The sequence below is a fragment of the Passer montanus genome, unplaced genomic scaffold (genome assembly GCF_014805655.1).
Source record: "Passer montanus isolate IOZ18808 unplaced genomic scaffold, ASM1480565v1 scaffold223, whole genome shotgun sequence".
NCBI classification, from domain to species: Eukaryota; Metazoa; Chordata; class Aves; order Passeriformes; family Passeridae; genus Passer; species Passer montanus.
Window position 1 is genome coordinate 221,847 of NW_024366849.1, and position 24,059 is coordinate 245,905.

The 24,059-nt window shown below is 54.6% G+C and overlaps 2 protein-coding genes and 1 long non-coding RNA gene across 13 annotated transcripts; 2 read left to right on the forward strand and 1 right to left on the reverse strand.

Annotated features, from left to right (window-relative positions):
- Positions 1–3,351: 3,351 nt before the first annotated feature.
- TMEM209 (transmembrane protein 209) lies at positions 3,352–14,239 on the forward strand. The gene is made up of 15 exons (XM_039710084.1): positions 3,352–3,462; positions 4,353–4,492; positions 4,594–4,652; positions 5,275–5,406; positions 5,924–6,156; positions 6,240–6,444; positions 6,987–7,162; positions 7,367–7,438; positions 7,902–7,998; positions 9,443–9,568; positions 10,570–10,667; positions 12,142–12,256; positions 12,342–12,439; positions 12,794–12,867; positions 13,119–14,239. The coding sequence occupies exons 2-15, from the start codon at positions 4,356–4,358 to the stop codon at positions 13,171–13,173; spliced, it is 1,677 nt and encodes a 558-aa protein (XP_039566018.1). The 5' UTR covers positions 3,352–3,462; positions 4,353–4,355; the 3' UTR covers positions 13,174–14,239.
- Positions 10,679–21,167, reverse strand: LOC120502561. Of its 2 annotated transcripts, none has more exons than XR_005627549.1 (3): positions 21,055–21,167; positions 18,791–18,976; positions 10,679–11,046 (listed from the first exon to the last, which is right to left on the reverse strand). It is a non-coding gene; the product is annotated as an uncharacterized LOC120502561 (long non-coding RNA). The 2 variants fall into 2 exon arrangements; XR_005627550.1 differs by lacking the exon at positions 21,055–21,167 and adding an exon at positions 20,137–20,262.
- Positions 17,486–23,144, forward strand: LOC120502557 (putative cation exchanger C521.04c). Of its 10 annotated transcripts, none has more exons than XM_039710081.1 (20): positions 17,486–17,687; positions 17,962–18,120; positions 18,202–18,323; positions 18,424–18,532; positions 18,759–18,875; positions 19,016–19,083; positions 19,159–19,272; positions 19,403–19,588; positions 19,673–19,775; positions 19,857–19,998; positions 20,065–20,248; positions 20,341–20,440; positions 20,518–20,636; positions 20,776–20,813; positions 21,012–21,124; positions 21,209–21,357; positions 21,510–21,604; positions 21,833–21,911; positions 22,179–22,287; positions 22,614–23,144. In XM_039710081.1, exons 1-20 carry the CDS (start codon positions 17,630–17,632, stop codon positions 22,685–22,687), a joined length of 2,238 nt encoding a protein of 745 aa, XP_039566015.1. In that variant the 5' UTR covers positions 17,486–17,629; the 3' UTR covers positions 22,688–23,144. The 10 variants fall into 10 exon arrangements, with proteins under 10 accessions (XP_039566015.1, XP_039566016.1, XP_039566014.1 ...); XM_039710082.1 differs by having other exon boundaries at positions 17,974–18,120; XM_039710080.1 differs by having other exon boundaries at positions 19,403–19,775.
- The last annotated feature ends 915 nt before the right edge of the window (positions 23,145–24,059 follow it).

The following is a 24,059-nucleotide window of genomic DNA, read 5'->3' on the forward strand; positions in this document are numbered from 1 at the left end:
CAACTTCAACCAAATCATAAAAATGTATCCCAAACGAACCAGCACAGGAATTTCCTGCTTCTGGAACTCTGGTGGAGGCAAACCCCACCTGCAGCTTGCAGACTGCAGTATTTCATAAGCAATCAGCTGCCTGTCCACACGACCTGCCACAGCTCACTCTTTGAAAACAGGAAGAAGGGATTTAATCCAGGGCAAAATTAGAGCTTGTTTTATTACTCATGCTCCATCCCACGTGGATTTAAGGGCTGCCAGGAAACCCTGCCAAAGCTGATGTCAGGATCCAAAGTATCCCAACAAGCTCTGAGTGCCCTGATCAGCATCCTCTGGGGCCCCCACCCACAGCAATTCAGGAGCTGCCTCTAAATCCAAACCTTGGACTCACTCCTCATCCCCTGGGGGGCTGCAGGGCCCCCAGCAATGACCACCAGGTCCTGAAGGGTCTGGAGATCAGCCCTGAGCCACGGGCACCCCTGGAATTGGGGAGGATCCAGAGGGGGATCCCCCAGGGCTGGAGCCCCTCTGCTCTGGAGAGGCTGGGAGAGCTGGGAATGTTCCCTGGAGACAGGGGGGCAGGGGTGACACGGGGAGGCAGGGGTGACAAAGGGGGGCAGGGGTGACACGGGGAGGCAGGGGTAACACGGGGAGGCAGGGGTGACACAGGGAGGCAGGGGTGACACGGGGAGGCAGGGGTGACAGTGAGGCAGAGGTGACACAGGGGGGCAGGGGGGACACGGGGAGGCAGGGGTGACACAGGGAGGCAGGGGTGACACGGGGAGGCAGGGGGGACAGTGAGGCAGAGGTGACACAGGGGGGCAGGGGGGACACGGGGAGGCAGGGGTGACACAGGGAGGCAGGGGTGACAGCGAGGCATCTGCAGAAGGGAGCTCACCACAGGCAGCAGGAGCAGGGCTGGTGGCACTGGGCAGGTCCTCAGACAGCTCCAGGGCAGCTCCACAGGCACGGTGTCACCAAGCACAGGTCCCTGAGGCCAGCCCAGGACAGCGGGGCTCAGCCTGGGCGCACTCCCGGGGTGCTGGAGGTGTGTGGGTGAGGGCAGGCAGGGCTGTCCCCTCTCCTCTCAGTGCCCTGCAGAGGCTGTGGAGTCACCCATGACTCAGGAGCACCCCGGTGACACCAGCATGGCAATAATTAGCATTATTACTTCTGTTTTACTTGCAGATACACTCCAAATTTGTTTGCACAATTTGTTTCCTGTAGCATGTTATTCATCTCAAAAGAGTAATGCAACAACGATTAATACATGAATGGGAAATTTAAAATTCTGTAACACGACAAGCACCTTTCAAATGCTGCAACTCCGATTTTGCCTCACACCTCGTAGTTACTACTCATTACATTTCATTTGGTTTATTACATAATAACTATCAGTGTTCACTAAAAACCCTTGTGAACAATTAACATATTGGCAAATGAAAAGTAAGAGAAAAGAGCATCTTCAAGGAAGGCGTTTTTAAAACATTTTAAGTCTTACATTGCCAGAAATCCCTCAAAGAGATGCTAGTCCACTACTCAGCACTGTGTTGAACAGTATAAGATAAACGTTCAAAAAGTCAAGTTTCTAAAGAAATAGTTAGCACATTTGATCTCAATCAAATCAGTAATTAGCACATTTGATCTTAAATCAGATCAGTAATTCTGCAGTCACTGGGTGACTCCACAGCCTCTGTTCCGCCACCCAAACCCTCTCCTCACCTAAAATCCCTCTATTGGTGCCAGTTTTCACTGAGAGAGGCCAGAATGGATACGTGCCCCCAAAAACAACAACCAGAAAAGCCTCAAAAATCATTAAATTTCAGTGGGGTCGGTCCATTTTTGTAAAATCCAGACCCTTCGTTGTTGCTGCCCCAAATGATGCAAACCAAGATCCAGTGTTGTAGACTCTACTGTGATTTTTAGGAAAAAAATCCCAGAAACTTTTCACATTTGGACAGAAACATTTCACTGGCATGGCAAAGGGCAGCACTGGCAGCTCATCTCCTGGGTAATCAGAGTTAATTGGCCATAACGCCAATTTATTTTGGATTATTTTGGATTACGGGAATGATTATTTGTGTAAATGATGGATTGCCTCCATGTCCCTAATGCCCCTTGGAAATGCCCTGGATAAGGAATGAGTGGGGATTTCAGTATGTGCTTCACCACTTGTACACTGAGAATTCATTTCAGAAGCAGAACTCATATTTTTGATGTTTCTGGAAAATCTTTAGGCTTTCTGTCAGTGTAATAACCCTGGCTGCAATGGAGCTATGTATTTCTAAATGAGTTTTCCTTAAATTAGGAAATCAAGACCTTCAGATTTGGAGGGTTATCCTCAGCCACAAAACCTTTTCCATTTACAGCATCTCAGAGCAGAAATATCAAGTTACACCTGGACAAAAATTTGAAGTCATGCATGTATTGGAAATGATATCACTTTCCTAATTAATATTTAATTAGTCATTTTAATGATTTATGAGCAGTGCCCACTTTTAACCAGCACTACTAAAGCTTCTCCACAGACCTTTATTATTACTTTGATCATTAAATCATCAATTAAGTTTGTTAAAATGAACCCTAACAAACTTCAGTGAACAGACCCAAAGAATTTGAAGGCTGAGCATGTGGGATCTTGAATTTATGGCACTTCAAGGATATTGGAGAAACCAGAAAATTAGAGGAAATTAAAGCCTGAAAGGGTGGAGACTCCATGTCTGAGAAAAAGATAACAAAATTACTAAATAGTTTGGACCAGATCAGTATAAAAAGTGAGGAAATGAATAGGGAACATTTATTACAATACTAATTAATGAAGAGGATTATGCAATTTAGAGTGAATGAGCGTTAATTTGTTTGTTAAAATACATACACAAGTGAAAAAGTTTTGTATCGGGGCTCACGTGGAGGCCTGAACTTTGTCAGCCACACACAAAAACCTTGGCCAAGAATAAACACTGTGACATTTTTAAAAAGAGTGTTAGGAGTCTTATTTATCCCCACGGTTTCGGTGACATTTGTACAGAAATATGAAATTGTGCTTGTACAGAAATACGAAGTTACACCTACGCAGAAATACGAAACTACACTTGCACAGCACGCAAATAGACCTTAAAATTTTACCTGTTTTGGCAACATATTGCTCTGACAGGCATGGTAATGTGTAGTTAAACAATTTAGCTATAAAGACAAGTGGAAAAAAAAAAAAAACCAGAGGGAAATTCTCCCCGTGAGGGCTCCTTCGCCCCCCCCCAACATGGCGGCCCCCTCACGCCCTTCCCGCCAAAACCCGCGCGCGAACGCCCGCCCCCTTCGCCCCGCCCCCGGCGCGGCCGGTGACGCGGCGCGAGCGCCCGCGCAGGCGCAGAGAGCGCGAGGCCGCGGCGGCGTGAGGGGAGCGCGGCCCCGGCGGGGAAAGGGGAAAAAACCGCCCGGGCTGAGGGGAAAAAGGGACCGATCTGCGGGGAGGTGAGGCGAAACCTGCGCACGGGGCACCGCCGGGCTTCGGGGGGAGTTCGGGGAGGTTTGGGGAGGGGGAATCTGAGGGGTTTGGGGAGGGGGATTGGAGAGGTTTGGGGAAGGGGATCAGAGAGGTGTGAGGAGGGGGATCTGAGGGGTTTGGAGAGAGGAATCAGTGAGGTTTGGGGAGGGGGATCAGAGGGGTTTGGGAAGGGGGATCTGAGGGGTGTGAGGAGGGGGATCAGAGGAATTTGGGGAGGGGGATCAGAGAGGTTTGGGAAGGGGGATCAGAGAGGTGTGAGGAGGAGGAGAGGGGAGGTTTGGAGAGGGGGACAGTGAAGTCTGCAGAGATGAAACGTGAGGAGGGGGCTCAGAGAGCTTTGGGGAGTGGGATCAGAGAGCTTTGGGGTGGAGATAAAAGGGAAGTTTGAGAAGCAGGAGAGTTTAAATTTGGAGAGGGGGATCAGAAATGTTTGAGGAGGAGGATCATCAGAGAGGTTTGGGGTGAGGGAGAGGAGGGCTTTGCGTGGGGGAAAGGTGAAGTTTGACTGGGGGGAGAGGAGAAGTTTGGGGAAGGGGTTGAGGTCTGGGGGAGATGTGAGGGCTGCCTGCCTGGGACACAGTTATCTCCTTCATATAAGGTGTTACTGGGCATGAAGGAGGAAATCAAATCTGTGGGTTTGATGTGACAGAAAACACTCTGTTACCTACTGAGACAAGTGAGAATCTTTGCTAACAGCACTGCTCTTGCCTGGAGGAGGCAGAGCTTTCCCTCCTTTTTGAAGGACATTGTTATTCAGAAAGGAGGGAGAGGATGGACCCTGCTCCTCAGTGACCTGGCTGAGACCCTTCCTGCCGAGGGAGAACTCACAGGTTTTGCTTTTCCCGTGTTCCCACAGACAATGACCCCGAGTAAGAGCCCAGACACCTCCCTGATCGACCTGGCCGTGAGGATGAGGAAGCAGGCTGAGACCAGGAAGGTGGTGCTGGCCTGGGGGCTCCTCAATATATCTGTAGCAGGCATGATCTACACTGAAATGTAAGCTGGTTGTTCCATCTGATCCAAACCAGCAAAGATCCAGCCCTAAATACCCCCCAGGATGGAATTTCTGCTCAATCCTGCCTGGTTTTGTTTTTCAGGACTGGGAAAATCCTAAGCACGTATTACAACATCACCTGCTTTCCCCTCTGGTACATTGGTGAGTCGTTGCAGCATTTAAATCAAATTTCAGGGCTGTTCTTTAATAATTTTTATTGCTGGGAGGTTGTTTTTAGGGCAGGGTTTTTTCTGTTTGTGTTTTAAACCAAAACTTTGTTTTGCTTTCTGTGATCCCCCTTGAAGCTGGAGTTCCATCCTTTTAGGGGCAGACAAAGGAGGGTTAACAGCCTTTTCTCTGTGGTAAATAGGCAGGAGGACTCAGTTAATGTGTGAAATCTTTCTTAATGTGTGGATTAAGGCTCTAGAGAGCCTTAGATTTATTTTCCTGCTGTGCTGTGCTCTGGGTGTGGGTGAAATCTTACAAGAGTTCAAGTTGATTTCAGAGGAGGAGACTGTAAGCTCTGTCAAACAGGATGGAAAGAAGCAAGAATCATGAGATTTCCTTTTTGGAAAATAAAAATCCCATTTTAAAAATTAAATTTTAAAATGTTTAAATTAATTTCAGCACTGAGGAAAATTATCTCCAATGGTTTTTGCATAAGAAAGTGAAGAAATCTTGGATATTTCCCAAACTGGCAGCACTAATAATGACCTTTTTTAAGCAGACACAGCCTGGCTTTGCAGATGATGTCATTTGTGCCAAACTCGTGTGTGTGTTGCAGAGTTTGCCCTGGCAGCCCTGTTCAGCCTCAACGCCCTGTTTGACTTCTGGAGGTACTTCACCTACACAGCAGCCCCAGCCAGCCTGGTGACGAGCCCCAGCCAGCAGCTCGTGGGCTGGCTGCGCAGGGCAGGTGGGGAGCAAGCCCTCTTCTTGGCCTTTTCCTGGCTTTTTGGTGCTTCTGCACTTGTGGCTGGATTGTATCCTGCAAGAGCTGTAAGCTGGGCTGGGCGTTTGGGGCTGTCCTGTGCAGGGCTCCACGCTGCTCCTCATGGTTTCACGTGTGGAGGTGGAGCTAATTGCGTGTTAGATGATTGAGATGTTAATTAGTGTGGCACAGAGGAGCAGTGGGCAGGGAGGAGCTGATGGGATATCAGAGAAGCCCCCAGAAAAATTAATTCCAAGCCAGGCTCACAGCTCTTTATCCGAGCTCTGCCGGGACCAGCTTTCCAGCATCCCTTTAGCATCTCTAAAACTGCTTTAAGTGCTGTTTCAATTCAGTTTTTGCATTCCAAGCTGGGCTCACGGGGCTCATCTTTATGGGAGCTCTGCTGGGACCAGCTTTCCAGCATCCCCTTTACCATCTCTAAAACTGCTTTAAGTGCTGTTTCAATTCAGTTTTTGGGTGACGTGCTGGCTGTCCCCTGCAGCTGTACAGGTCACCCCTCCCCGGGAGGCCAAGCGCGTGCTGTCCCTGCCTCCATCGCCGCCCAGCCAGGGCCAGTGTGTGCTGAGCTACAGCCCCTCGCGCTCGCCCAGCGCCAGCCCCAAGTTCCCCGGGGGCTGCCTCGCTGGCTACAGCCCCCAGCTCCAGGCCCTGGCAGGAGCCAGCCCCTCCCACAGCACCTCTGCCACCTACTCACCCAGCAGCAGCTACACCAAGGTAAGCACCACAGCACCCCCGGTGCCACGGAGCCTTGTCGGTTAAAAAAATTAATTATTTTTGTTGTTGTTTTCTCCCCCGAGGTTTCCAGCTTCAGCCACTCTCCCAATGGATCTCCCTACTCCATGGGTGTGGGGCCTGGGGACAGCGGTGGGATCAGGTCTCACTATCGATTCTCCCCCATCCTCTACAATAATTCCACCTACAAAGATGACTGCATCACAGATGTCAAATCCCTGGACACCTTCCTGAGGAACGAGGAGGAGAAGCAGCACCGAGTTCAGCTGGGTAAACTGGGGTTTGCTGGGAAAAGCTGGGCAGGGAAGAGGTGCTGGGAGAAGTCCCAGTAAAGAGGCTTTATTTATTTATCCATTTATGGATCACCTGTGAGCTGGGCAAAGGAGCTGCTCCTGGTGAGGAATTGGGGTGGGAGGTAGAGCCCCACTGTTCCCCTTCAGGCAGTTTTCCTCCCGTTGTTCCTGGGAGCAGGATCTGGGCATGGGAATGCTGCTGGGTTATCTCTGTGGCTGTAAGGGACTGAGATAAGATCACCTTGGTCAGAGGGGGGTTTTGTCCAAGTGGTTCCAGATAAGGGGCTGAATCCAGGACATTTTTCTCCTGGACTGGGACAGTCAAGATAAGGATAAAGGGGATGAACACACCCAGTAAGTTTTTCTCCTGGGTTGGGACCATCAAGCTAAGGGTAAGTGCAGTGTTTCTGCAGAGTGACTTCAGTGCATTCCCTCACAGTGACCTGTTCTCCCTGTGCTGTTTCTCCAGAATCCCTTGGCAGTAATTGAACTTAACTCTTGCTGGATTCACCTTTCCAGGAAGCTCAGACTCCAGCTCTCCCTCCAGCAGCCCAACGTTCTGGAACTACAGCCGCTCCATGGCAGACCACGCTCAGATCCTCAGGAAGTTCCAGTACCAGCTGGCCTGCAGGTCCCAGGCTCCTTCTGCACACAAGGATGAAGCTGATCTCACCTCCAAGCAGGCTGCAGAAGAGGTAAATTCCACCAAAAAATTCAAAAGAGGGAGATGGGATTTTAAAACACACCTTTGTGCAAAGGTTTGGATTTGAGCAGGAATGTGGGGGAAAAAACACCCTGCAGCATTCAGCCAGCTCCTTTGGTTTGCAAGCAGCAGGGATTGTCACAGACCCTAAAAACCCTGTGAGGTTCTCATGTGGATTTCATGAACCTTTCCACAGGTTTGGGCACGGGTGACGATGAACCGGCAGCTCCTGGATCACATGGATTCCTGGACAGCAAAATTCAGGAATGTAAGTCCCTCCCTGAGGAGCTCCAAGGGGGAGAATTCCTCCCTGTGCTCTGTGCCTGAGGTGGGAAGGGTTGCAGTGCCTGTCTGAGGGCTGGGGTGCTCTGTCACACACAGATCCCACAAATTTCTCATCTCCTGCTATCCTGAACCAACAGGAGAGGGACTGGGTCCATCCCTTTGTGCCTGGGGGGCTGTGATCCATAATCCCCTTTCCTCGTTGTCCAAAAAGCTGTACCTGACACAGATGGGTTTTCCCAACTCCTATCCATTGAATTTTCTGCCTTTTCAGAAGCTGTTCAAGGGTCACTTAAATTCTCTCTGGCTTGATAATTAAATTAAATTAAATTATTTCCCTCCCTGATTGGCTGCAGTGTTTCTGTTGAACTGCTTTGTGGGGTGTCAGCTGAGGGGTTTATTGAACATTCCTGTCGCTCTGAGCTTGGCTTTTCCCTTTTCCCTCCCAGTGGATCAACGACACCATTCTGGTGCCGCTGGTGGAGGAGATGGAGTCTGTGAGCACCCAGCTGAGGAGGATGGGCTGTCCAGAGCTGCAGATTGGAGGTGGGATCAGCCTGGAATTCCCTTGCAATGGCTGTTACATAAAGGAGGGCTGGGGAATATTTTTGTTCCATTTCTGCTCTCTTTTGGTGTTGTCTTTGTTCCACCTCCTGCATTTCTTTAAGCTGGCAAGGTTTTCTGTAATACTTCTGTGAATATCAGTGCTTGGACACTTGGGTACTATTCTTAAATGCTTATTTTTTCCTCCCATAAATTTAATTTTACAGCTCAAATTAGCTATAATAATTTATTATTTATCAGGCAGAAAGCATTCCAAAGACAGATGTGCTTAAATTCTCAAAGTTTGTGTGTCCCAAAAGTCTCACTGTGTGCTTTCCCCAAGTTCTTCCTTCAATTCATCCACTTCATGAAAGAACAGGGTTTTAAAATTCTGTAAATTTTCTTAAAATTCTGGTAAAGTTTCAAAGTTTGTGTCTCCCAAAAGTCTCACTGTGTGCTTTCGAAGTTCTTCCTTCAATTCATCCACTTCATGAAAGAACAGGGTTTTAAAATTCTGTAAATTTTCTTAAAATTCTGATGAACTGGGGTTCTGTTTTTCATGTCAGGTTAGGATTCTGTAGCAGCTGCTTCTCCCGTTGTTTCACATTAACACAGCAGTGGATTTGATGTGCTGGTTTTAATTAAATGCCTCTTTTGGGTTGTTCTTAGAGTGTTTCCTCCAAAGCTACTGTTGCAAAGTGCTTAAAACCCGCAGCTGCTGCTTTTGTTTTCACTTTGTTTCTCTCCCGCTGCCCTTCAAATTCCTGTTGCTTCCTTGTAGCTGAGGTGAAGGAGCTGTGTGCTACTGTGTGGTGTCTGGGTGCAGTTTGGGCTGGCAGTGTCTGCAGCAGGGAGCTGGCAGTGCCAGTCTGGGCTGTCGGTGTTGCTGGCAGTGCCAGTTTGGTCTGGCAGTGCCAGTCTGGGCTGTCAGTGTCTGCACCCTGGCAGGGAGCTGGCAGTGCCAGTTTGGGGTGTCGGTGCCAGTCTGGGCTGGCAGTGCCAGTCTGGGCTGTCAGTGTCTGCACCCTGGCAGGGAGCTGGCAGTGCCAGTCTGGGCTGGCAGTGCCAGTCTGGGCTGGCAGTGCCAGTCTGGGCTGTCAGTGTCTGCACCCTGGCAGGGAGCTGGCAGTGCCAGTCTGGGCTGTCGGTGCCAGTCTGGGCTGTCAGTGTTGCTGGCAGTGCCAGTCCGGGCTGCCGGTGCCTGCAGCCTGGCAGGAGCTGGCAGTGCCAGTCTGGGCTGGCAGTGCCACCAGTGCCAGTCTGGGCTGCCGGTGCCAGTCTGGGCTGTCAGTGTTGGTGGCAGTGCCAGTCTGGGCTGCCGGTGCCTGCAGCCTGGCAGGCAGCTGGCAGTGCCAGTCTGGGCTGGCAGTGCCAGTCTGGGGTGTCGGTGTTGCTGGCAGTGCCAGTCTGGGCTGGCAGTGCCCGCTCAGGCCCGTCTCTGTTGCAGAAGCCAGCATCAGCAGCCTGAAGCAGGCAGCCCTGGTGAAAGCCCCGCTCATCCCCACCCTCAACGCCCTGGTGCAGTACCTGGACCTCACCCCGAACCAGGAGTACTTGGTGGAAAGGATCAGAGGTTCGTGGTGTTCCCAGACCTTTCCACGCTGCAGGGAATTACTGCTCTGGATCCAGAGCTGTCCCTGCACCCCTGCAGGGTCCCAGGCCAGGCTGGGCAGGCTGGAGCACCCTGGGCACTGGGAACTGTCCCTGCCAGGGCAGGGGTGGCACTGCACCATCCTTCAGCTTCCCTCCAGTCCAAACCATTCCGTGATTCCCTCCTGCCTGCTCAGGGTGCAAAGGGATTGAATCACTTCATTATCCACAAACAAAAATCAACTTCACCCCTTTGATCAATGTCTCCCTACCAATTGGAATTTCATCAATATCTCCCCTACCAATTGGAATGTCATCAATACCTTCCCTACCAATTTGAATTTCATCAATATCTTCCCTATCAATTGGAATTTTATCAATATCTTCCCTACCAATTGGAATTTTATCAATACCTTCCTTGCCAATTTGAGTTTTATCAATATCTCCCCTACCAATTGGAATTTCATCAATACCTTCCCTACCAATTTGAGTGTTATCAATACCTTCCCTACCAATTTGAATTTTATTGATAAAATTAAAATTGGTAGGGAAGATATTGATATCTTCTCTATCAATTTGAATTTCATCAATGTTTTCCCTACCAATTGGAATGTTATCAATATCTGCCCTACCAATTTGAATTTCATCAATACCTTCCCTACCAATTGGAATTTCATCACTACCTTCCCCACCACTTTGAATCCCCCATTTTCTCCCCCATTTCCCCCGTTTCCTCCCCCGTTTCCCCCTGTGCTGCTCCTCCAGCCCCGGGGGTGAGCAGCCCTTGTTGTTCCTGTGACCTGAGTGCCCACTGAATTGTGAATTAATTGAGTGCCCACTGAATTGTGAATTAATTGAGTACCCACTGAATGTTCCTGTGACCTGAGTACCCACTGAATTGTGACCTGAGTGCCCACTGAGTGTTCCTGAGAACTGAGTACCCACTGAATGTTCCTGAGAACTGAGTAGCCGCTGTAATTGCAGAGCTCTCCCAGGGGGGCTGCATGAGCTCCTTCCGCTGGAACGGAGGAGGGGACTTCAAGGGCAGGAAGTGGGACACGGACCTTCCCACCGACTCCTCGGTGAGTGTCCGGGCACCGGCAGCCCGGGGGTGCCTCGTGAAATAAATGGGCAGGAGATCTTTGTCCTTTTTAATGCCTTTATTGAGAAGAACCAGCTCAGGTGGGGAGAAGCCGACGGGTCCCAGGCATGGCACGGAGGAGGAGGAGGAGGATGCAGCTTTGTCCTGGTCTGCAGGCAGAGCTGGGGATTCCATCCTCACGGAGAGTCGCAGATTGCAGCTTGTTTGTCTAACACCCCGGGGTGTCTCTTTAATCAACATCTTTTCAGGTTAGGGTGAGAAGCAAAAGGGTCCAAGCAGGTACGGGACTGCACTCCCATCCTCAGGCGTCACTTAGGTCACTTGTTGGCTCGTGATTTTAGGGGTTTTTCCTGTAAAAACTGTAAAAATTCGGGGTGCAATGCATTTCTCATCTGCACACTGGCTCTGATGTCACTGCTGTTCTGGGTCTGTCCCGTGTCCCTCCCTGGCAAGGGCCAGCATCAGGGGGACAGTGGTTAATCACCAGCCATTAACGGGTAATTGAGGAACTCCTCCTTAGCCAGAAACCAGCTTACAGCAACTGGTCGGACTTGGTTTTAACTCTGCCACCTAAAAAAAATATAACTTTCTATTCATAACACCTCATTTTGGGATAGGGTTTGGAGGGAGCAGCCAGGGAGCCTTTGGGGAGCATGGGAAAATCAGAAAAGCAAAGCTTTGGGTATTTAAAGAGATTCCATTGCTGGAAGTGGAAGATCAACATTAAAATAGGATTTGATTTTCTGGTTAAATACCAGAAAATACCTTCTGGGAAGGTGGTTAAATATTTGAAATTGTCCAGCTGTGGAGCGGCTCTGAGTGTCCTGGTAAACAGGAAAAGTGCAAATGAAGAAGTTTTGACATTAATTTAAGGCTATTAGCAAAAAAAAAAAAAAAAAAAGACAATTTCATATTTTTCTTAATTGTGAGTGATAAAATGCTGTGAGGTCCAAGCTGCATATCCCAGATTTTTTAAGATTTGTGGTATTTTTTCCCAGCAAATCCTCTGTTCTCCCTGCCAAACAGCTCCTGTTGGGTATAAGGAACACAGAAAGCACCAGATCACAGATGATTTGCTGATGTTACCCACATAAAATACTGAGAACTCTCCAGAAGGGGCTGAAACAACCCTCAGGCTGCCCCCTGGTTTTCAGATGCTCATCCCAGGACTTTATTTCCCAATTTTGGCATTCCTAAGGCTTGTGGCCAGCCCAGGCTTTCATGAGGGAAAGGGAGAAGTTTCCTTGCTGGGTTTGGGGTGGGCAGAGCTGGTTTTGAGCTCCTCTGCTGTTCTCAGCCAAATCTGAAATTGGTGATTTAGGCATGAAGCTGCTCCTGAGCCTGGGCTTAAGCCAGGCACAGATTGGCAAAGACTGGGATGGACTCCTGGGCTCCCAGGGAGGAAGCTGCTGGGTTTTGGGGCTGTTCCAGTGAGGTTTGGTTGTGTTTTTCAGATCCTGATGCACGTGTTCTGCACGTACCTGGACTCCAGGCTCCCTCCTCACCCCAAGTACCCCGATGGCAAAACCTTCACTTCCCAGCACTTCATCCAGACTCCAGACAAACCAGGTACTGGGCTGGCCTGGAGCTGCTCTTTTCCTCTGGGATCACAGCAGCACCTCTGAAATCTGTTTTTAATTAATTTTTAATCCAGACACTTCAAACGAAAACGTGTTCTGCATCTACCAGAGCAGCATCAACCCGCCCCACTACGAGCTGATCTACGAGTGCCACGTCTACAGCCTGCCCAAGGTACAGGGTTTGTTCTCCTCCTGCTCCTGCAACCATCCCAGGCCTGGTTTGGGATCTTTTTAAACCCTACCCACGTTTTTGTGCATTGACACCGAGGCTGGTCCAGCTTGCTCTTTGCCCAGCACGTGGTCCTTGCTGTGCTGCTGAATACTGTGGTGGCTGTTCAGGAGTTCCTAAGCAGGACCTTCCTCTTATTGATTTTCTAATTTATTGTAAAACCCCAAATCCCAATCCCTGGTGGGTGATGTCACCCCTTGAGGCCAGTGCAAATTCCGAGGGGAAGTTCCAAAGTAGGAAAATCCTGAGATTTTTAATTGTTTTGGTTTCTAAATCCTTGTCTCTCTGTGGCTCCAGGGCAGGAACAACATGTTCCACACCTTGCTGATGTTCCTGTACATCATCAAGACCAAGGAATCCGGGATGCTGGGGTAGGTATCCCACGGGAACAAGATGGGAATGGTGTCAGACCAAAACCACCACAGGGGGGTGATAATTAATGGTGCTGAAATGGAATTAACAGCAGCTTTTAAATGGCTAATTGTGATCCCTTTGGGATTTGCAGGCAGGAATGGTGTCAGACCAAAACCACCACAGGGGGGTGATAATTAATGGTGCTGAAATGGAATTAACAGCAGCTTTTAAATGGAAATGGCTCATTGTGACCCCTTTGGGTTTGCAGGCGTGTCAATCTGGGTTTATCAGGAGTCAACGTGCTGTGGATCTTTGGGGAATAACGGGACACAGCCTGGAGCACAGCACGGCCCTGAGGGCTGAACTCAAACATGGACTTAAATTAAAGCTCAGCTTTGGGACAGAGGGAGGAAGTGCCTGCAGTTCCCTGTGCATTTTCTCAAGGAATATTTCACTGTGGGGAGGCTCCTGTGAGTGAACTCCAGGCAGGAGTTCTCCTTCCTGCTCCTCCCCTCAGCCAGCCCTGTTCAAACTGAGCCTCGCTGATCTCAGCCCAAACCAAACCAAACCAAACCAAACCAGACTTCCCTTGGAGGTGCAGCTGGAGCAGCCTCCCCAAGGCTGTGCGAGCTCTCAGCACTTGGAGGGACAAAGCAGCTTGGACAGCTTCAGCATCCAAGAAACGCCAAGTCTGGAAGCTCAGACTCAGTTTTGCTTCATTTTATTCTGCATGATAAAAACCAATTATTTTTATCCCTGATTATTGGTGTAATTGTGATCTCTGACCCCTCAAGATGTTCCTGCAGCTGAAGAGGAAAGACAAAACCATGTTTGTCCTGCTGAGTTCAGCTAATAACAATTTTACTTATATTTTTAATTTTTATTTTTATTATTTTGTACAATGAAGGTACCCCAGGTACCTTCACTGCCACCAGCTCTCACCTGCCTTGGTTTTGAATTTAATTTTCCTTCAGTTTTTTTCACTAATTTGGGAGCTTTATGCACCCTGGTGGGAAACCAGGCCCTGCACACCCACAGGTTTGTGGGAATGTCCTTTTTTTTTTTGGTAAAAGCACTTGGATTTGCTTCAAAGAAAGGATCAATCAATATTTGTGAAATTTCTCCAAGGGGCAGGGGGAGGATTTGTTGTAAATTCTGGAAAATGAGTGGTTTAGCAGTGTACATAGGACCATAACACATGGAATCATTGTACTGTGTTTTTTACTGGGGGGAGGAAGAGGAACGTTTGGAACTTTGCTGGTTTTGGTGTGAACTGGCTGGTTTTGGTGACTCTGTGTCTCTCCCCCGGGGGACCTGGGTTTTTCCAAGGAACTGGTGACAAAGAGGCTCATTTGGTTCTTGGATTAAATGAGTTTGTTTTATCAAACACTTCTGGGGTTTTTCTTGTGGTCAGCGTGCCCACGTCCATCCCTGTACACACAGGAATGTTCAAGAACCACATTTAGAGGGTTTTACCCCAGACCTCTCCCCTCAAGGGCAGCACAGCCCTGTGAGGTCCATCAGTCTCACATTCTAAAACCTTGAAGTGCAGAATTCCTTTCTTTCACCAAAAGTGGTGATCCTCAGGCAGAGCCCATCCCATGGGGCACCCTTGGGTGCCCTGGGCTCTGCAGCCCCAGGACCCGAATCCCTCTGTGCTGCCAGGATCCTGCACAGCCGCTTCCCACAGCCCCACATGGATCCTTCTGCACCCAAAGGATCACAGATCCCAGTCCCTGCACCCCAAAGGATCACAGTTCCCAGTGCCTCTGCACCCCAATGTCCCTGTGCACCCCAAAGGATCACAGATCCAGTCCCTGCACCCCAATGTCCCTCTGCACCCAAAGGATCACACATCCCAGTCCCTGTGCACCCCAATGCATCACAGATCCCAGTCCCTGCACCCCAAAGGATCACAGTTCCCAGTGCCTCTGCACCCCAATGTCCCTGTGCACCCCAATACATCACAGATCCCAGTCCCTGCACCCCAATACATCACACACCCCAGTAGATCACACCCCTCAGTCCCTGTGCACCCCAATGCACTGCACCCCAACAGATCACACATCCCAGTGTCTGTGCACCCCAACACCCGGCACACTCTGCTCCCTGTACACCCCAATGCATCACAAACCCCACTCTCTGTGCACCCCAATGTCCCTCTGTACCCCAATACATCAGAGATCCCCTGTGCACCCCAAAGGATCACAGATCCCAGTCCCTGTGCACCCCAATACACTGTGTACCCCAATGTATCCCACACCCCAGTCAGTCCCTGTGCCCCCTGTGCCCCCCAGCACAGACCCCACACTCCTGTGCACCCCAGTCCTGCTGCCCCCTGACACCCTGTGCACCCCAAATTCATCGTGCACCCCATTCCTGCTCACGGTCTGCTCCACAGACCCTGCTTCCCATGTACCTCCTCCTTGTGCACCCCAATATTGCACATCCCCTCCTTGTGTACCCCAACACTGCACACCCCCTGCTCCCCGTGCACCCCAACTCTGCACAGCCCCGGCTCCCCGTGCACCCCAATACCTGGCAGACCTGTGCACCCCAACTCTGCACAGCCCCTCCTTGTGCACCCCAACTCTGCACATCCCCTCCTTGTGCACCCCAACACTGCACACCTTCTGCTCCCCGTGCACCCCAACTCCGCACAGCCCCGGCTCCCCGTGCACCCCAATACCTGGCAGACCCCTGTTCCTGCAGGCCCTAACGGCACCCCACATCCCCGTGCACCCCGATCCCTGGCACACCCCAGACCTTGTTCATTCCGATCCCCGTGCGTGCCCCACACACTCGCACCCCAATTCCCGGGCACCCCGATACACCACGCACCCCACATCCCTGTGCCCCCTGGTTCCCCAGCACCCACTGCACACCTCCTGCTCCCTGTGCACCCCAACACTGCACACCTCTTCCTTGTGCACCCCAATATTGCACATCCCTTCCCTGTGCACCCCAACTTTGCACATCCCCTCCTTGTGCACCCCAACTTTGCACATCCCCTCCTTGTGCACCCCAACACTGCACACCTTCTGCTCCCCGGGCACCCCAACTCCGCACAGCCCCGGCTCCCCGTGCACCCCAATACCTGGCAGACCCCTGTTCCTGCAGGCCCTAACGGCACCCCACATCCCCGTGCACCCCGATCCCTGGCACACCCCAGACCTTGTTCATTCCGATCCCCGTGCGTGCCCCACACACTCGCACCCCAATTCCCGGGCACCCCGATACACCACGCACCCCACATCCCTGTGCCCCCTGGTTCCCCAGCACCCCAATATCTGCAGCCTCTCACCTGTGTACCCCAAAACACCGCACATCCCGCTCTCCCTGCACCCCAAAACACCGCGCACCCCGCTCTGCACAGCCCCTGCTCCCTGTGCACCCCAATATTGCATATCCCTTCCCTGTGCACCCCAACTCTGCACATCCCTTCCTTGTGCACCCCAATATTGCACATCCCTTCCTTGTGCACCCCAACTCTGCACATCCCTTCCTTGTGCACCCCAATATTGCACATCCCTTCCTTGTGCACCCCAACACTGCACACCTCTTCCTTGTGCACCCCAATATTGCACATCCCTTCCCTGTGCACCCCAACTTTGCACATCCCCTCCTTGTGCACCCCAACTTTGCACATCCCCTCCTTGTGCACCCCAACTTTGCACATCCCCTCCTTGTGCACCCCAACTTTGCACATCCCCTCCTTGTGCACCCCAACACTGCACACCTTCTGCTCCCCGTGCACCCCAACTCCGCACAGCCCCGGCTCCCCGTGCACCCCAATACCTGGCAGACCCCTGTTCCTGCAGGCCCTAACGGCACCCCACATCCCCGTGCACCCCGATCCCTGGCACACCCCAGACCTTGTTCATTCCGATCCCCGTGCGTGCCCCACACACTCGCACCCCAATTCCCGGGCACCCCGATACACCACGCACCCCACATCCCTGTGCCCCCTGGTTCCCCAGCACCCCAATATCTGCAGCCTCTCACCTGTGTACCCCAAAACACCGCACATCCCGCTCTCCCTGCACCCCAAAACACCGCGCACCCCGCTCTCTGTGCACCCCAAAATACCGCATACCCCACTCCCTCTGCACCCCAAAACACCGCGCACCCCGCTCTCTGTGCACCCCAAAACACCGCGCACCCCGCTCTCTGTGCACCCCGCTCTCTGCACCCCGTTACACGGCGCATCCCGCTCTCTGTGCACCCCAAAACACCGCGCACACCCCTCTCTCCCTGCACCCCAAAACACCGCGCACTCTGCTCTCTGTGTACCCCGTTACACCGCGCACAACCCTCTCTCCCTGCACCCCAAAACACCGCGCACTCTGCTCTCTGTGTACCCCGTTACACCGCGCACCCCGCTCTCTCTGCACCCCGGTCCCTCTGCACCCCAAAACACCGCGCACCCCGCTCTCTGTGCACCCCAAAACACCGCGCACCCCGTTCTCCCTGCACCCCGTTATTCCGCGCACCCCGCTCTCTGTGCACCCCGTTATTCCGCGCCCCGCGGTCCCCGCGCATCTCGATCCCTGCGCACCCCTTTCCACCTGCACACCCCAATCTCTGCATCCTCCCACCTGCGCACCCCAGAACACCGCCCATCCCATCCCCGCTCGATCCCCGCTCCCGCACCGCTCCCAGGTGCATCCCGGCCGCGGCGGGGGCGGCTCCCGCGGCGCGCACGTCCGGCCCCGCCCGTTAAATTCCGCCGGGCCGGGCCGGGCCGGGACCACCGGCCCCGCGCCCGCCGCTCTCGCCATGGCCACGGACGGAGAGCCCGGCCGGCGGCGCCGCTGCTGCGCGCAGGACACGCCCGGTGAGCTCAGGGGAACGGGGGGAACCAGAGGGGGTCCCCCATCCCTGACTCCCCCATCCCTGACTCCCCCATCCCCGGGCACCACTGGCTCCCTCCCACCCCTGGGCACCGCCGGCTCACCCCCTCCCGACCCACACACCGGGCACCGAGCGGGATTTCCCCGCCGCGTACCCGGTGCTGGTGGGGTCCCCCCTCCCGAGCACCCCCGTGCCCCCCGGCGGGTGTGGGGAGCAGAGTGCCGGCCCAGCCCAGCGGCACCGGGCTGTGACTCCAGCGGCTCCCGCAGGGGCTGCCAAGGTCGCGGATCCCCGCGGTGACAGCGACGGCCCCCGCCGGGGCTCCCTGTGCGAGCGGCACTGCGCTGCCATCAACAACGCGCAGGCGGACCTGGGGGAGCTGGGCTGCCACCTGCACCGGCCCCGCGGCACCCCAGGTAGGCTGGCTGTGGGACGGGCTGGCTGGGGGGCTCTGGGGGGGCCACACCCGCTGTGACACCCCCGGGTGTCACCCACAGCCACGTCCACGCCGTCCTGCTGCCAGCAGCACTCGGAGGAGGTGTGCGAGAGCTGCGTGGTGAAAACCACCCTGACGGCCGAGAACGCCGTGGAGGCCAACAAGCTCTCCAACAACTACAAGGTGGGTGGGGGCACCCACGGGTGCTCCTGGAGGGCTGCATTGGGTTTTAATTGTCTTCCTCTTTGCTCATCTCAAAAAAATAAACCAACTCTTTCTGCAGTTTGGCTTCAAGAAATGGAAGAGCCACGTGACGGCGCGGCCATGGGAGGACCGGTCAGAGATTGTCAAGGAGCTCTACTCAGACCTCAACATCATCCGAGCCTCTGGAGGTGGGTGGGCCTGGGGACAGCCCAGCGTGGATTTGGGCAGGTGACAGTGGTGGGTGGGCCTGAGACAGCCCAGAGTGGATTTGGGCAGGTGACAGTGGTGGGTGGGTGGGCCTGGGGACAGCCCAGCGTGGATTTGGGCAGGTGACAGTGGTGGGTGGGCCTGGGACAGCCCAGCGTGGATTTGGGCAGGTGACAGTGGTCCCAGCTGGTGCCTTCCCTCCCGCAGGGTCCTCGCTGACGTGTGGCAATGTCCTTTACCTGCTGCTCTTTGGCTGGTGGCTCTCGCTCCTCTATGTCCTCGTGGCTGCCGTGATGTTCATCACTGTCATGGGGGCTCCTTATGGTGAGTTCCAAATTGGGGACCCCCCATGTGAGGGCTGGGTGAGCTCAGAACTGCAGTGATGGGTGTCGGGGTCTCCTGGGTCCCTCCTCCATGGAGTGTCCCTGTTGGTGGAAGGGACGCTGATGGCTGTGTCTCCACAGGCAGGCTCTGCTGGGACCTGGCCGGGTATTTCCTCTGGCCCTTTGGCAAAGTGATCCAGAAAGTGGAGGTGAGGGTGCCTTGGGAACCCCTGGGGGGATTTTGGGGTGCCCCACGCACACCCTGACATCCCCCCTCTCCCCAGGTGCCCAAATCCCCTCAGGCGAGTGAGGCCAGCGTGGGGGAGAGCTCAGCCCTGCTCGGGGGTCCCACAGCGCTCCGCTGGCGCCCACGGTGCTGGGTGGGCACTGGATACTGGGTGAGCCCCATGCTGGCCGCACTGCCATCCCCCTGGAGCCCCCAGCGTGTGGGCAAGGTGCCCGTGGGCCCCTTCCCTCCCTGGGCTCGTTGTCTTGGGGTCAGCCCCTGAAGGTGACCTCTGTTACCAGCACCATGCCAGCACCGCAGTGTGGCTGTGCCTGGGCTACCCTCTGCTGGCGCTGGCCCACGGGCTGGTGTGCGTCGCCGCGTGGCTCCTCATCGTCCTCATCCCCGTGGCCAAGCTGAGCGCCCGCGCCGCCTCCCGCGTCCTGCTGCTGCCCCCGCGCCGCCTGCTCGTCCGGCGCCTCCGGATGGTGAGAGCCTCTGGCAGGGCAGGGTCCCACGCCCTGCTCCGGGGGGGATTTTGGGCTGGGGGTGACGCTCCTGTCCCCCTGCAGACGGAGGTGCCTCTGGAGGGAGAGGTGATTCTCTGCTGCTACCGTGCTGCCAACCCCTACTACTACAAATACGCCGTGGACGGCATCAACGTCTTCGCTGTCAGTATCCTCCTGGCGGGGGGGACGGGTGGGAGTGACCCCAAATCCTCCCCCCCTGTGCTGTGTCCTTGACTGGCCACCCCAGACCTGCTGCCGCTGGTGCTGGTGACGCTGGTGCTGGGCTACGTGGACAGCCCCAACCGCCTGACGGGCTCCGCCGTCAAGTTCACCCTGGCGCTGCTCTCCATCATGCCCCTCTCCTACTACATCGGCATGGCCATCGCCAGGTGAGCAACAGGGGTGGCAAAGGGGGGACACTCCAGCCCTGCGGTGACACTTTTCCTCCTCTCCAGCATCTCGGCCCAGAGCAATTTCGCGGTGGGGGCGGTGGTGAACGCCACGTTCGGCTCCATCACCGAGCTCACCTTCTACATCACCGCGCTCATCAAGGGCTCGCGCGAGGGCAACCGCTGCTACGCCGAGGTGGTCAAGTCTGCGCTGACGGGGACCCTGGTGGGCTGTGTCCTCTTCGTGCCGGTGAGACGGGTGGCACTGAGAGCTGGGAGGGCGCTGTCAGCGAAGCACTGATGGGGGATTTTATTTTTTGGGGGGGTTTCTCCATCCCCAAGGGTCTGTGCATGGTGATCGGGGGCATCCGGCACCAGGAGCAGCGCTTCAACAGCCGCTCCGCCGGCGTCAGCTCGGCCCTGCTCTTCCTCTCCGTGGGAGGTGAGTTGGGGACAGGGCTGTCCCCAGGCCTGGGGGGTCCCGGGGGTGGGGGCCTGCTCCATGTCCTGTCCCCGCAGGTGTCTTTGCCCCAACGCTCTTCTCCAAGGTGTACGGGAAGCTGGTCTGCGGCGAGTGCCACAACGTCACCCAGAACCCGCTGGGCCACTACCTCTGCCACAACTGTCACTTTGACCTGGTGAGTGGGGACCTGGCCCCCCAGCAGGGGGAGTTTGGGGTCGGGGATGCTCTGAGCCCCCCAGGCTCCCGTGCTGGGTGGTGGCAGCAGGGCTGTCCCTTGTCCCCCGTATCCCTGTTGACAGGTGCTCTCTCTGCAGATGGACAACAACGGCACCCTCTACTACAGCCACGTCCAGTGAGTGCCCACTGTGCAGGGGACAGGGCTGTCCCCACACTGGGGTGGCACCTCCTGGGTTTGGTCGTGTTCCCGCATCCCTCCCAGGGCCCCTCTCCACCCCAATGACCCAGTGCCCCATTTCCTCGTGCCCCCTCATCCCCTGGGGTGTCCATGCCAGACCCTGGTGGCACTGACGGTGTCACCTGTGTCCCACAGACCCCTGGTGTACACCGTGTCCATCCTGCTCCCTGCTGCCTACCTCATCGGGCTCTTCTTCACCCTCAAAACCCACACGCACATCTACGACATCCACATCAGCGACTGCCACAGTGAGTGTCCCCAGAGGTCCCGGCTGCAGGGCTGGCTCTTGTCACTGCTCTGGGGCGTGCCACACGTCTCTGCTCTCTCCCCAGTGCCTGGCCACCACCACAGCGCCGTGGTGCACTGGTCCCGCTGGCGGGCCCTGGTCATCCTCCTGCTCTCCACCCTCTGCATGTCGGCCTGTGCTGACCTGGCCACGGAGCACATCAGCCCCATCCTCACCAACTCCACCATCTCACAGGTGAGCTGCCTCTGCTGTCCCCGAGGACCAGGATGTGCCCTCCAGGGATGGGCACCCCAAAAGGACTGGGGGAAAGATGCTGAGATGCTCTGCACGCTTGGCCAGGGCCTGGATGTGGTCAGGCCCAGGCTGATGTCACCTCTTCCCTGCAGTACTTCATCGGTGTCACCGTGCTGGCAATGGTGCCCGAGCTGCCAGAGATTGTCAATGGCATCCAGTTTGCCCTGCAGAACAATCTGAGCTTGAGGTGAGATGGCTCCAAGGATGTTTTGGGGTGGTTCCTGTGCCCTGTCCCAATCCCATAACCGTGCCTTGGTGCCCACGATGGGCTGCCCAGCCACTGGTGGGTCAGAGTCTGTGTCAGCTTGTCCTCAAGGAGATGAGTCACCCAAAAATGGTGTCAGAAGTGGGATGGGCTCTGTGCTTTGGGATTTTCTCACCCAGAGACAGCCCCTAAGTTGTTGTTCCTCCCCAGCATCGAGATCGGGAACTGCATCGCGGTGCAGGTCTGCATGCTCCAGATCCCCATCCTGGTGCTCTTCACCATCTTCTACGTGAGTAGCCCCAGGACAGCCCTGGGGGACCTCCTGCAGCAGGGCTGGGGACACGGTGTCCATGGGACATGGGAAGGACACAGCTGCCCTCGCCAGTGTCTCCCCTCTGCTCAGTGCAGGGGAAGTGGGGTCAGATGTCTCCTGGTGCCGTCCCCACCCTGGGGACGTGGGGCACAGGGGGTTAAAGGGGTGACACACAAGTCCCCAGACAGAGTCGGTGTGGGGTTGTCCTGGTTGGCCACAAACCCCAAATCCTGTTCCTCACAGCCAACCAACTTCACCCTCATCTTCAGCGACCTCCACGTCTACGCCAGCATGTTCAGCGTGGTGCTCATGAACTACATCTTCATGGATGGCAAATGTGACTACTTCCAAGGTGACCGCCTCCCACAGGGCTGCTGTGGGACTTGGGGCATCCCTGTATTCCCTGGGATGTGGGATGGGGGCTCCTGGCTCCAGCTCTGGGATCTTTTGGGGCTCTTGGCGATCCCGGGGTCTTGGTTGACCATCTTGGAGCTGTCCCCCTACAGCAGCTCCAAGGGGGATCACTCCCATTTCCCCCTTTAAAAGGTTTTAAACTCCCTTTTAATGGACATTTTGTAGAGAACCATGGAAGTCCTCCACGGGGGGATCATCCAGGCTTTAACCCCATGTCCCCCCTCGCTCCAGGGAGTAACTCCCTCACCCTCTCTGTCTGCCCAGGCACGGTGCTGGTGATGGTTTACTTCATCCTCCTGGCCGTGTATTTCTTCGCCCCGTCGCCCAGCGGCTGCTGAGGTTTGGACTCCTGGATTCTCCTTTCTCCAACCCCCTCGTTGGGATCAGCACCCATCAAGACCTTCTCCAGTGTCTCAGGGACTTGGCCGGGCTGGCTCCGGTCTGGAAGCGCCGTTTCCTGAAGCTCCTGCTGGGCTCCCCTGGGGTTTCAGGGGTGGCAATGGGGTCGCTCCCGAAATGAGGAGCCTCAAAACACATCACACAGGCATCTCCAGCCCACCCTCGAGTGGCTGGAAGGAAAACTGTCCTCAGAGGAGGGTCTTGAAGGGGATTTGTGCGCGTCTCGAGGACAGACCCCTCCCTGGGGATGAGCTGCACTGGGAGAAGGTGCCTGAGAAGTCCCTCATCCTCCCAGGCCTGGGAACTGCACACGGGATGTTTGATGGCACCAGAAATGCACCCAAAGGTATTTTCGGCTGTTTTGTCATTAAAGCAGTTTTGTACAAATCAGAAACAGGTTTGTTTCTCCTTAAATGAGCCTCAAGCGCCAGCCTGGGCCCCTCTGTGGCCACCATTCCCTGTCCTCTGTCACCTCACCCCAGGGACAGAGCCAGCAGGGCTGGCTGTGGGCTCCAGCTTTCTCCAGGACCCTCCCAAAGTTCCAGCTCATCTCCAGCCTGGTCTCCTCTCACTCTTTGGTCCTCCTGGCTTTGAGGGCTGTCCCAGCCTCCTGAGAAGGTTCAGGGATGCTCCTGGTGTTGTCCATAGGGTGTGACAGGCTGGGGACATCCCTCCATGCTGGGAAATGCTGGTGGGTGAGGTCAGAGGACAAAGTTGGGGCTTGGACTGATTTATTATCTTTAAAAACAAAAAACAATCCCAAAGCCAAAACACTGAGAGATGCATTAACACAGGCAAGGAGGCTGCTCAGGAATTCTGCTCTGAGCTGGCTTTCCCTGTCTCCTGGCATCCTGTCCCATCCCTGTGGATGCTCCCACCCCTCTCCATCAGCTGCTGCAGGTGCTGGATCCTCTCCCTCTCCCTTAGGGAATTAGAATTAAAGCTTTTCCCACAGCAGCAATTTAATTTTTAATTGCTCAGCAGCAATTAAAGCCCCCATCAGCAGGAGCTGTGAGCTCAGTGCTTAAACCAAGTCATTTTTTTAGGAAGAGCAGCCTCTTGGAGGTTATGGAATGGGCAAGACGCCTGGAAAATCCATCAGTGGGTGGTGCTTGTTCAGCTTTTATCAGCAAAAGAGAAGTCCTTGGACCCTTGTGGTTTTCTTGGTGATGCTATCCCAGCTGCTGGGGGTGGAGGGATCCACAGGGACCAAGTCCAGCTCCTGGCCCTGCCCAGGCCACCCCAACAATCCCACCCATTGTCCAAATGCTCCCGGACCATTCCCATTCCCTGGGGAGCCTGGGCAGAGCA